Source organism: Delphinapterus leucas, chromosome 2, assembly GCF_059928025.1.
Source record: "Delphinapterus leucas isolate spDelLeu-1000000601 "Yukka" chromosome 2, BTC_Dleu_Yukka2, whole genome shotgun sequence".
Classification (NCBI taxonomy): domain Eukaryota; kingdom Metazoa; phylum Chordata; class Mammalia; order Artiodactyla; family Monodontidae; genus Delphinapterus; species Delphinapterus leucas.
Genome location: NC_143130.1, coordinates 78,005,153 through 78,018,188, shown reverse-complemented (window position 1 = coordinate 78,018,188; position 13,036 = coordinate 78,005,153). Strand labels below are relative to the sequence as shown.

At 36.0% G+C, this 13,036-nt stretch overlaps 1 protein-coding gene across 2 annotated transcripts in view; it reads right to left on the bottom strand.

The window, feature by feature from the left end:
- Positions 1-4,832: 4,832 nt before the first annotated feature.
- The window catches only part of GTF2A2 (general transcription factor IIA subunit 2), a 30,044-nt gene continuing 21,840 nt past the window's right edge, over positions 4,833-13,036 (bottom strand). For both annotated transcript variants that reach the window (XM_089907162.1, XM_022579660.3), the window contains exons 2-5: positions 12,226-12,346; positions 11,198-11,302; positions 7,649-7,775; positions 4,833-5,137 (exon numbers count right to left, since the gene is read on the bottom strand). In XM_089907162.1, coding sequence (XP_089763288.1) covers positions 5,112-5,137; positions 7,649-7,775; positions 11,198-11,302; positions 12,226-12,297 — 330 coding nt within the window. In that variant the 5' untranslated portion in view covers positions 12,298-12,346 and the 3' untranslated portion in view covers positions 4,833-5,111. The remainder of the gene's footprint in view (positions 5,138-7,648; positions 7,776-11,197; positions 11,303-12,225; positions 12,347-13,036) is intronic.

Below are 13,036 nucleotides of genomic sequence, written 5' to 3'. Positions count from 1 at the left end.
AATGCTGCATCTTTCAATCACCTCAGCTTTCCTAAACTCTGATCTCAGAGTCTTCTCAACTCAGCAAGGTTGTCAGGCTCTGTTTAGGTTACCCTCTCCCTGTGTCTATAGTCTGCGTATTTAAAAAGTATATATTTATTTATTTGGCTGCATCAGGTCTTAGTTGCGGCATGTAGGATCTTCGTTGCGGCATGTGGGATCTTTAGTTGTGGCATGCAGACTCTTAGTTGCGGCATGTGGGACCTAGTTCCCTGACTAGGGGTTGAACCTGGGCCCCCTGTACTGGGACCCAGTCTTAGCCACTGAACCACCAGGGAAGTTCCTAGAGTCTGGGTATTGCCTCCATGCAGTGAGATGGAAGGTTGTAGACCTCAACTATTTCTTTGCCCCCTTTCTCAGAGATTACAGCCTTGTGCTGCCTGTTTTCCAATGTCTGGAAAATACTTTCATATATTTTGTCTACTTTTCTAGTTGCTTATGGAAGGAAGTTAAGTCCTGTCCTTGTTATTCTGGAATGACTAGAAGTCTCTGAAGATGGGAACTTAAAAAAAAAAAATTGAGATTAAAATTGACATATAACATTAGTTTTAGGTGTACAAAATGGTGATTTTATATACATGTATACTGCAAAATGATTACCATAATGTTAATATCCATCACCATACAGTTAGAAATCTTTTTTCTTATGATGAGAACTTTTAAGATCTACTCTCAGCAACTTTTAAATGTACACAGTTGACCCTTGAACAATGAGGGGGTTAGGGTTGCTGATCCTCTGCAGTTGAAAATCCATGTATAACTTATAGTTGGCCTTTTGTGTATGTGGTTCTTTTGCATCTGTGGTTCCACGTTTGTGGATTCAACCTACTGTGGATCGTGTAGCATTGTAGTATTTACTATTAAAAAAATTCCTGTATAAGTAAGTGGACTCGCACAGTTCAAACTGGTGGTGTACAACACAGTATTGTTAACTATAGTCACTGTGCTGTACAGTACATTCCCCGGGCTCATTTGTAACTGCAAGTTTGTATCTCACGACCACTTTCACTCATTTTGCTCACCCCGTCACCATCTGCCTCTGGCAACAACCAATCTGTTCTCTGTATCCATGAGTGCAATTTATTTGAGATTCCACATATGAGGTCATACAGTATCTTTCTCTAACTTATTTCACTTGGCATAATGCCCTCAGGATCCATCTGTTTTGTTGCAAATGACAGGATTTCCTTTTTTTAATGGCTGAACGATCTGGTCTTTGTGGGCCACAGATGACACATTTTCTTTATGCATTCATCCATCAATGGACACATATTTTCCTGTCTTGGCTATTGTAAATAATGCTGCTTTGAACATAGATGCAGATATCTTTTCAAGATAGTGATTTCATTCCCTTCACATAAATACCCAGAAGTGGAATTGCTGGATCATAAGGTAAATTTACTTTTAATTTTCTGAGGAATCTCCATACTTTTCCATACTGGTTGTACTAATTTACATTCTTCCCAGCAGTGCACGAGGGTTCCCTTTTCTCATCTTCACCAATGCTTGTTGTTTTTTGCTGGTAGCCATTCTAACAGGTGTGAGGTGATGTCTTACTGTGGTTTTGATTTGCATTTCCCTGGTTAATGATGAGCATAGTTTCATGTACCTGTTGGCTGTATTTATGTCTTCTTTGGGAAAATGTCTATTCAGAACTGTTTTTTAGCTATTGTCTGAATTCCTTATATTTTGGATATAAATCTATCAGGTATATAATTTGCAAATATTTTCTCCTCTTCTGTAGGCTGCCTGCTCATTTTATTGATGGTTTTTCCTTTGCTGTGCAGAGCTTTTTAGTTTGGTGTAGTTCCACTTAATGTTACTTTTGTTGCCTTCGCTTTTGGTATCAAATACAAAAAATTCACTGCCAAGACTGACGTCAGGGAGCTTTACACATGTTTTCTTCTAGTTTTATGGCTTCAGGTCTTAGGTTCAAGTGTAATTTAGTCCATTTTGGTTAATTTTTTGTGTGTAGTGTAAGAGAGTGGTCCAGTTTTCCCAACACCATTTATGGACAAGACTGTCCTTTCCCCATTGTACATTCTTGCCTCCTTTGTCATAGATTAATTGACCATATACGTGTGGCTTTATTTCTGGGCTCTCTATTCTGTTCCACTGATCTATGTGTCTGTTTTTATGCCAATATTATCATGCTGTTTTGATTACTATAGATTTGTAATATAGTCAGAAAGCAGGAAGTGTGATGTTTTCAGCTTTGTTCTTGCTTTGGCTATTCAAGGTGTTTTGTGGCTCACTTTGGTAAACAGAATGCATAAAAGCAGAGGAAGAAAGTATCAGAGAATAAGAGTTGGGACATTCACGAGAGAATACTGTTGACAGTTTTCTAGCACAATGCTCTCTTGAACTAATGCTGCTAAATCTTTTGCTGTATGTTGCAAAGTTCTTATACCTCTTACAAGGTACAATGCCTTGCCCCAAACCCCAAGCACATTCTATCTACCTATGTACTAAAAAATAAGATTCTATTATTACTACGGCATATAAAAAAATAGCCGGATGAATTTTCACCAAATTAGGGGGCATTTTCAGAATGGATTGACAGAACAAATGTTGCAGATTCTTATGGAGAATTTGCACTTTCCCTTACCATGCATTGTTTTATTGATTCCAAATTTTATAACTATGCTACAAATAATTGCTTCTCCAGTTGAGTGAAAACACACACATACATTCCAATATATGTATGTATTTTACATATTTTACTATTAGTGATTCAATTATAACCCACTCAAAACTGACGATAACATACCTTAAGACACTGGGATTGATGTCAACCAATCTGTACTCCTGCCCAGGTGAAGAGAGAGGTGTGTATGTGGTGGCTGTCTATACAAGAATTGGTTTCAACTGGTGGAATGTGGTATAATCCCTAGGGTTTACACCTAGGTACACTATAAACCCTAGGTATTCCACACCAGTTACCTGGATGAGTATGAGTGAGCACTGAGAGTGATGTAAGTTCTTCCTGTCCTTTGCTGTGTTTTCTCATGACTCCTTTGTTAAGAGCTCACAAGGGAAGAGCTCAATATGGGTTGTACTCAGATACAAGCGGGTTTAAGTTTTGAATGACGGATAGGATCTTGATTCTGAAAGGAAAGTCATGAGAAATGAAGGAAACAGCATAACCCAGACAAAAGAGAAATCTGAGATCTGACTTGTTTCTTTCTCAAATTTAATTGGAGCAGACTATGTGCTCATTGGTAGGGAAGGTCACGAAGAGAACACTGGAATAGACTGTGCAGAATGGGCTACAAGGATGAAAGTTAGTTTTAATTTAAGAATCAAGGACTACACTGATGTGCTGAGGTAATACTAGGAGCACGAAGGCATTAGTCCAATTAGTAGGTCATGGCAGTCAACTATTTCCTGTAAGAAACTCATCATCTAGGTCAATGTTACTTTTGTATGTTTGAAAGCACAATCTAGTGACATCATTTATAGGATTTAAAATCCCCCAAAGTATACACCTCCAGCCCTGTACTTTTCTTAAGATCTCAGTGACTGTTAGTAACATGAAAAAAGTTTAAACCATAATTTACTCCTTAAGAAACAGAAATTTCTACAACCATTGTAAGTTTACTATCAACATAACCTGTCTCCTAACCATTATGTGGAACCTCCAAAATAAAAAGGTATATTGATCTTGACCCACTGCAATTAAGAAAAATCCTAATTAGGTAACCTTTGGTAATTAAGCTTCTAAATCTGTAAAAGGGGAACAAAGTTCTTCCAGGGCTGTTGTGAGGATTATCCGGAAGAATATATGTAACACAGTTAGTGATGTTGGCCATTATCTTACATAGATCAGACCTGAGCACTGATTACTTAAAAATGATGAAACCTATTATATAACATGCTTCTACAACTAAAAAATAGGGGGACGGTGTGCAATATAAAGGTCTTTTTTAGTACTTTAATAGGTTTATGAAAAGCTATTTTGCTGACGATTACTGCCAACTCTATTCTCTCTCAGCAGAGTGAGAGTGGAAGGACGGCTTCACACTGAAAAGGGTTGAACTGGGAATGACCACAGGATGGGGCTGTAAAAGCCTACTTCTACTAAATGATAAACATTCTCCCTCTGTGACATCTTAGAAATGCCACTTTCTTCATCATATATTCCTAGATTGACAAAGGAAACTTTTTCCTTCAAGTACACAAAGATATGGGATACGTTTAATAGGACTTTTTTTTTTTTTTTGCAGTACGCAGGCCTCTCACTGTTGTGGCGCACAGGCTCTGGACGCACAGGCTCAGCGGCCATGGCTCATGGGCCCAGCCACTCCGCAGCATGTGGGATCTTCCTGGACCGGGGCACGAACCTGTGTCCCCTGCATCGGCAGGCGGACTCTCAACCACTGCGCCACCAGGGAAGCCCTTAATAGGACTTTTTATTGAAAGTCGAATAACTGGTAAGATGTAGAATATTCTAAAAATGAAACCTGACTCATATGGACAATTTAAGAAATAATTTACATGTAAAGACTACATGTTGTTTAATTTTTCCTAGTTGAGTTCTACTTAGATTTTTCACGCCAATAATTACCCTTGGTTTTGTACTTCAAAAAAAATTTTTGTAAGGAAAGTTCTAGTCTGGAATTTTGGTCTTGCCCCTGCTAATGCTTTCATCAGTTAAACTAACAAGTGATAAAAACTAACTTTACTGAAATGAATGCATTTTCTAACTTCCTTTGCAAGGAACACGGTGCTCTGTCAAACTGCTTATCCAGTATCTCCATATTGCTCAGTAGCTCTAGCAGTTATTACTCACATTGAGTTTTAAAATGAATTTATTAAAGAATGGTCTTAGGAAGGCCACAATGTTTGAGTTGTCATTAAAAAAAAGTTCTGTTTCTTCATGCTGTATAATAAGGTAATGTAACAAGGTACAGAATTATAAGCTTCTTTCTACTGGAATTCTCTGATAGTACAGCACAGTGTAGTCATTTCTGCAATGCTAGAATAAATTTTAAAAAAAGTCTCTTCTATGCTTCTCTTCAAAAAGCGATGAACAATAACAGGATGGCATTAAAAAGCCATTTTTTTCCTATTCATTCTGTAGTATTGGAGCCAGTATCTAGGAAACAGAGGAGAGACACAGTAAATTCAAGCAGCAACTTAAATTTAAATATGTTGAGAAAATCTTTATCTTTCTTTCAAAAGTAAAACGGGAACTAATGGTGGTGAAGAAGGGGAGACAAGGGTGGAAAAGAAAAGCTGACCACAGTAATATCTTGTGCACGTAAATGTCTTTTTACCTCTGCCTTAAAAGGAAAGTTAATGCTTAGTCTCCACATTTATGTTAAGAGAAATCAAGTTATGCTACATTTGGTTCATACCGCTGCTATACTTTTTTTCAAGTCCTCTACGGTCCACAAATTTAAAATGACAAAGGACTATAACATAGAATTGTTTTAATTCCTGGCGAGAAAAAGACCAAAATTCTAGCCACTATCAATCACTTTCTCTGCTTCTCTATTTGGAATTGAACTTTATTTCAGAAAGCTGACTTTTAGAAGAAACGGGCTTATTTCGCAGTAGTACTGCCTTTATCTGGTTACTGAGGAATGGTATTAAATGCCACAACTGTTTATACTTTAATGATTGGTTGTATTTCCTGCTGACGCGAGTGCATGGAACACAATCTAAGCTTTCCTTGAATACTCAACAATCGTCTCTTTGAAGAACAGTTACTGTGCTGTGCTGTGAGTGGGGCAAGTTCCTCAGAAGCCACTGCAGTAGGTAAGGCTGCTTTGTACTTTATATACACTGAAGTGTGAAAAAACAGACAATCTTGTATCTGTAAGAAGCAAGAGAAATACACTCTAAAGTAAAATACATATGTTTACATGGACTCTTTGATATTATTAAGCTTGCTCGGGGGCCTTCACTGACTTTTTGGTTCTTAGCTATGTTTCAAATGATTGATTGATTGACACTCTACTAGTCTACATCTGTGCTGTCCAATGTGGTAGCTACTGGCTAACCACATGTGGCTATTTAAAGTTAAGAAAATTAAATAAAAATTAAAACATTAAATTTCTCACTTGCCCTAATCCATTTCAAGTGCTTAACAGTCAGATGTGGCTGCTGGAGAGTACAGACAGGAAACATTTCCATCAGCATGCAAGTTTTATGAACAGTACTGATCCATATCATTATTAACTCATTTTGATAGTGGTCTAGAAATTATACATTAATGCTCAAATTCTATAGTCTAGTAAAAATCTGAAAACCTAAGGGTTATAAGGGTACTATTAGCCTAAATTATAAGAAAGACATGAAAAAAAGTATACATTATCTGACATACAGAAATGTTATCTGTGATCCAGGAACTATAAAATTATAAATACAGATTTTTTTTTGTTGTTGCAGCAAAGAAGAAGCTATTTGGTAATTATATAAAAAAGTCATCTTAAAGTTCTTAGAATGATTATCCCTAGTTAAACCTTCCGAAATGAAATGTATGAGCCACTGTAACATTGCTAGTTTCAGAGACTCCGACATCTGGAAGATATGATTTCTTTAAAAAGGGATAAAGGTATATAATTCTAGGCAGCTATCAAAAATCAGGTTTAAGAGAACAGTTAATGACTTATGTGTGAAAAATGATATATTTGCAAATGAGTACGTGCATACATATATGACTGTAAAGATAGGTATAAATAAAGACTAGAAGGTTACACATTAAAATATTATGTGATATGTTCTCTCCAGATGATGTTACAAATGACGTTTTTCTTCTGTGTGGTTTTCTGTCTTTATAGCTTTTCAGTGATAGGGCATTTCTTTGAAACCCAAAACATAAAAACAAAAAAACCTAACCACCTGAGAAACGGAGGGTCCTGCTTTCTACATTTCTCTTTCTCTTGCTTTTCAAAATTCCCCTTCTTGGAAAGTGACAGTATTCTCTATTTAATTTCAGGAATAGCTGCTTTAAACACAAATTGTTCAGATTACAAAGTAAAAGTAAGTATAATTTATATAGTTAAAATTCAACTAGTAAAAAGAAAATAATCATGGAACAGAAAGCAGAGATGTATAGTTTTTGAAACATTTAAGGACCTGAAGAAGTTCCTAGGTCTGCTGTAAAAATATCTGCATGTAACAGATCAGAGGACTAGATATTTACCATTATGACTGATAAGGCTCTTATGGTTATTTAAAGTCTTTTTAAATAATCATTTTTGAAATGTATAGGTATCCAACAAAACAGAAACCATAGGATAAAACTGTTGAAATTAAACACTTCCTTAAAGAAAAAGGAAAGCTTTAGAAACACTTCAAATCTGCAACTGAAATAGGGAAGAAAAGCTTAGTAATCTGCTTCCCCCCCCCGACCCTGCACACAAAGTCAACCTGTGGAAGTAGTCTGTGTGTCATATGAAATGTTTATACCTAAAGTTAGTAAGAGGACTATGTGAGATCTGGAATCCAGAATCTAGCTGAGAAAGAAGCCTGGTCTCTCTATCTGGGAGTGGATCACTGGCCATTTTCTCCCTTAATGTCAGATGAAAGTTTTCTAAAGACTCATGAAAACAAGATTTCAGGTAGCTTTGCTTTCACAGTAATTAGGGCAAACACTTACTTTTACCATCACAGGCTACAATTTTCACTTTATCCACTTTAATAAGTTCTGTCACCTCTCTGAATTCAACATCATTCAATACAAAAGTCCACACATTATCGCAGAATCTGTATGTATTTAGAGAGCCCTTTAAAACAAAACATTTAGACAAACCATGAAAAGTCATTTTTTTCCCCCTCACATTTTTCTCCAGACAATTTAAGAAAACCTAGCTACAAGTACGTAATTCTCAAAATAGGATGAAAATTAAGGAAAATCTTAAGCAAGCAATCTTAAGTGTTAATCACCTAAGAGTTAAAAAATATTTTAGTTAGCAGACTACTTTCAGCACTGGAAAAGCCTGCAAATTACTTACCTGAAATCTGAAGAAAAATTGAATGGAAATTTGAATCTGTATTTCTACTGCCCTCATGTGGCTAAATTATGAAAATGCATTTGAATTTTTTATATAAATACTTTTTAAAAAATACTTTTTAAAAGCAACCGATTTTTACTGTGTATGTTGATTCTCTGAATTTGTACAAAAGCAGGGAATTCCTAGAAACATTCATTTTCATCCTGTGACTTATAGCTCAGATGAATTACTGTATTAGCCACTAAAATTACAACATTACTGTCCTGTGCAACTCACATTCTTCTAATTAACACATATTTCTCCTAAAAAAATGTTATCTGAACATTAAAAGGAACTTTTCGAGAACTGTGATGAAGGTGCAAGGGTGGACACCAACAGAATATAATCAAAACCTGAGAGAGATATACATGCACAAGTATTTACATATGAAATCTAGTATTCAATGAGACATTTATATGCCTTCAGAAAAAAAATTCAGCACAGAACTGTTCCCTGCAGTGTTACTTGTAATATCAAAAACTGAGTTCTCATTAATGGCTTAAGTTAGAATGATTACGGGAATTATAATGGCTATGAATGAATAAATTTAATAACTATGAATAATTACAATTTGTTAGACTATACTAGGCACTGAGGATACAACGGTAAGCAATACACATATGATCCCTGCCATCCAAGAAGCTTAGGTTAGCAGGGGAGATCACTAAAACAAGTAAATACATAGTGTAACAGTGCTATGAAAGATTGTTACTGGGTACCATGGGAGTACAGTAGAGGCATCCAAGTAGGACAGAGAAAGCTTGAGTCCCAAAGCATGAAAAAGCGTCAAGGGAAAGGTGGGACAGCAGAAAGAAAGACAAACACTTGGAATGGGATAGTAAGTTCCTGAAAGGAGAATATGACAGGAGGTCCTAAGGTGAGAGAGATCATGGAGAACCTTGGGAAAGCTTTTCCCTATTGTGAGGGCATTAGGACATCAATGAAGGATTTCAAGCAGAGGAGTAACATGATGAGATTTGCATTTTGCATTTTTGGTGATAACATGAACAGACGAGAGGGGAGTCTGACTGGAGGAAGGAGAGAAGCTAAGAAGCCGATAGTTTTTAGCTGGCTGAATCAGACAGGTGAAAGTGGCTGGGCGATAACAGAGGCAAGGGGGTCCCGGGAAGTGGAGAGCTTTTAAAAGGTAGATCTGTCAACGCTTGATAACCAACTGGATACGGTAGGGTGGGGAACACAGAAATCTTTGTTATTCCCAAGTTTCTGGCTTGTGTAACAACGCATTCATAGAAAAAACTGGTTTGGGAGGAGAGTTAAATTTGAGTTTCAGCTACATCTTACCATATCCAGTAAGCAGCTGGAGTGTAGAAGCAAGCATGGGAGCATATCAATTTTAAAGCCAAGGACTGGATGAGATCATTCAAGGAGAATATGTGGAGCCCTAGATACCCTTAAGGAAAACCAGCAATTAAGTGATACAAAGTAGCCTGAGAAGAGGGGCCAGGGAATAGAAGAAAAAAGCCAAAATAGTAAGATTTCAAGGGAAGTATGCGTTTCAAAAGAGACTAATCAATAGTATCACTAATTATGCATTCGATTTAGCAATAAATAACTTGGCAAGAGAAGTTTCAGTGGAGAGGTGGGAGTAATGCATAGAAAATCACTCAGGACGTATTAAGTAAAAAGATGCAGAGTTGTAAATGTAAAAAAAAAATTTTTTTTTAAATTAGATGTCTTCCTCGACTATAGTTTGAGCCGTTGGAAGGCTGAACAACCAAATGCCAACCTCAATGTTCATTTCTGGCTTGTGTATAATCAGTGATCTTATAAGTGTGTGGGTTACTGTCATATCCAGTTGGTGGCAGATGTGTCAATGACTTGAACCAGGCAAGTCACTGCTATTTATGATTAGCATGTGAACATTCAACTATGCTGAAATTCTGTTCTTTGTATTAAAAATTTCCTTCTATATGATAGATAACATGTGGCTAAACTGTATATTTAATGCACCTCTAATAAATACATATATTTTTTACATATATCTACTGACTAACACTTTTTTACAGTTAATTTACCTTTAGCTAAAGAGATCCAAACTAGAAACCTACAATAATACAACTAGAAGACCACTCGGGCCTTGTGAACCCTACGACTCTGATAAGTAGTCAAACAAATTTTCTACATGGGCAAGTATGTATCAACATGGATCAATTTAGAATTAAAGGATCAGGTTCTGAATGACAAACTAGGCACATTTGTATGTATGGTTGTACAAAAAGGAAGCTTTGCCAGCATTATTACTGTTAAAAATTCAAGAATCCACTGATAAAATTGTATAAAGCCACGTTTTACTCCAGATAATTGTTAGGCATGTGAAAATCATGTGACTTATTTATATGAATATAAAACACATGCAGATTTTACCCTTTCACTAAAATAAGTCAAACGGGGCCTCTCTTCTTTTGCCCTGTATACCCAATATCCAGAACAATATAGGCATTGAAATGTTCGTTGAATAAATGATAAATTTTTCTTTTGTGCTTTTCATCACAAACTAAAACCAAAAACCCCAAACACTGATGTTCTCTTAAATGCAAATTAACATCTATATTCTTTTCATTTGTTGATTTTTCGTATCTTGTAATCTGAATTTACCATCGAATTGAGAAAGACAGTTTTGTTCAGTTTGGGATTTCAAAGTACAAATGATTCAAATGAGACCAAGCTACCAGAAGAGACCATTATCTGCCAACAGGTCAGGTCTTTATAAGCCATGTTATCTAAGAGTTGGTGTGAGGCTACGTGAAGTTTCTAGAAATAACTCTGAACTTCCCTGGTCAGAGTTTAAAAAACATAACTGATCCTTAGAGATTACTCTCACTTACCTTCAATCCTGCAGATAATGTTTCAGACATTTGAAATCTCAGTAACTCTTCAGGGAAGGTAGCCAAACATACATAGGCTGATTTGTGAAAAACAATGGAATAAGAATCTAAAAACAACTCTGTATCTCACATTAAGTGGATGAACTTAGTATACAGATTTAAACATCAAGCAGGATTTAGTTGTTATCAAACAAGTTCCAAAGTTTGATTAAGCCATCTCTTTTTATGATTAATAAATATGTAGGTGTCCTAAAAAGCACTATTGTAACAACCATGGTGCAGCTTCTAGATTTAAGAAAATATCCTTACCCTGAAATTGACTCGGTTCCTGACCCTCTGTGCCAATGCTGAATTTATAGCCTTATCAAACTGAAGTAGAACTTGAAGGGCAAGCTGGGGGGTAATCTGTTGAGACTGAGAAAAAATAAAGGTCGTGAATCTTCTTAGAGAAGAACATTGAAGAAAAAATAAAAATACATGAATTATAGGGCTTCCCTGGTGGCACAGTGGTTGAGAATCTGCCTGCCAAGGCAGGGGACACGGGTTCGAGCCCTGGTCTGGGAAGATCCCACATGCCGCAGAGCAACTAAGCCCGTGAGCCACAACTACTGAGCCTGCGCGTCTAGAGCTTCTGCTCCACAACAAGAGAGGCCGCGACAGTGAGAGGCCCGCACACCGCGATGAAGAGCGGCCCCCGCTCGCCGCAACTAGAGAAAGCCCTCGCACAGAAACGAAGACCCAACACAGCAAAAAATAAAATTTTTTAAAAAGCTAAAAAAACAAAAAATTATGAATTATCATCTAAAATTTAACTGAGGTTGACCACAGCCTCTAAACTAGAATCCCTTTTTCTTTTTTGCCATACCTGACAACTAAGAAGCAAAGGCTGACAATATTTTCTTGCATTATCTTGACACAAACATAATTTTGAAAAGAAAACATGCAGTGATGTTACAAAACCAGGACAAAACTTTGTCTACCACTCCTTCACAGTATCTGGAAAGAAGTGTTCGATAAATTGAAGGAACCAAGTTTCTTTTAAATAAAAAACTTGGGACCAATAATACGTTAAAAAAAAAGTCTAATCTTATCAAAGCTCAAAATATATGAAAATAAATGGAAATATGTAATATGTTCTTGGATGAGAGGTTTACATAAAAAGGTTAATTTTCCTAAAATTAAAATATAAATTCAAAATTCTAATTTAAATCTCAAGACTTGTATTAACTTATCCAAAGTTATCTTAAAGCTACCTAGACTATGCCATTCTCATAAGTATGAGAACGAGAATTATTATAGATCCATCTAAATAAAAATGTTGATTTTTACTCCCTCACCTGTATAAGCTCATCGAGGCTCTCCTGAAGACTGTTTCCCAAAGTGGTATTTCTGTACAACTGATATGCCATGGCTTAGGAGGGAGAAATTCTTTTTCTTATTCAGGCTTGCATTGATATTCTAAAAATTTAATATGAAAGTATTAAAAAAATTATAAATTACATATGTAACAGTCTACTTCATATTTTCTAATATATACTATTAGCATACTATATAATTGAAGAATTGCAAGGAATAGTTAAAAATAGTTTTTCTATTTATTTTTTCTATTATTTCGACGTAGGCATTTATACTCCTTTGTACAAAGTATAGATATATATATTAAAATGTACATCTTTACCATTTCTTTCAAATATCTACCGTTTGACCTAGTCTAGAATTTACCATGTACCATTCTTTTCTACTTACTGTCAAGTCACTGATCCAGACAACCTTCAGCTCACATTTGAATGCCTTCCCCTTCATTTTCCTGTTCTCTTAAAATTCAGTATTTAGAGTGCCTACCCAGAAGATAGCACTGTGACAGGGACAATGGAGAGGAAGATAAAGAAAGATACACTTCTGACCCTAAAAAATTTATACTTTAGAAAACGTAACAGACACATAAAGTTAGAGATAGAGATTATATACAGTTATTATGGAGGCTGCCTGTGGACTGAATGAGTTGGCTCACAAAAGCTTCCTGATTCTTCAAGCTAGACTTTAGCCAAGCAAAGGAGGAAAGTCATCTTAGGCTGAAAAAATAAATAGAATGAGTAAAGCCATAGAAGGATGAAATAATACAGTCTGTAGACAGAACTATAAATTGTT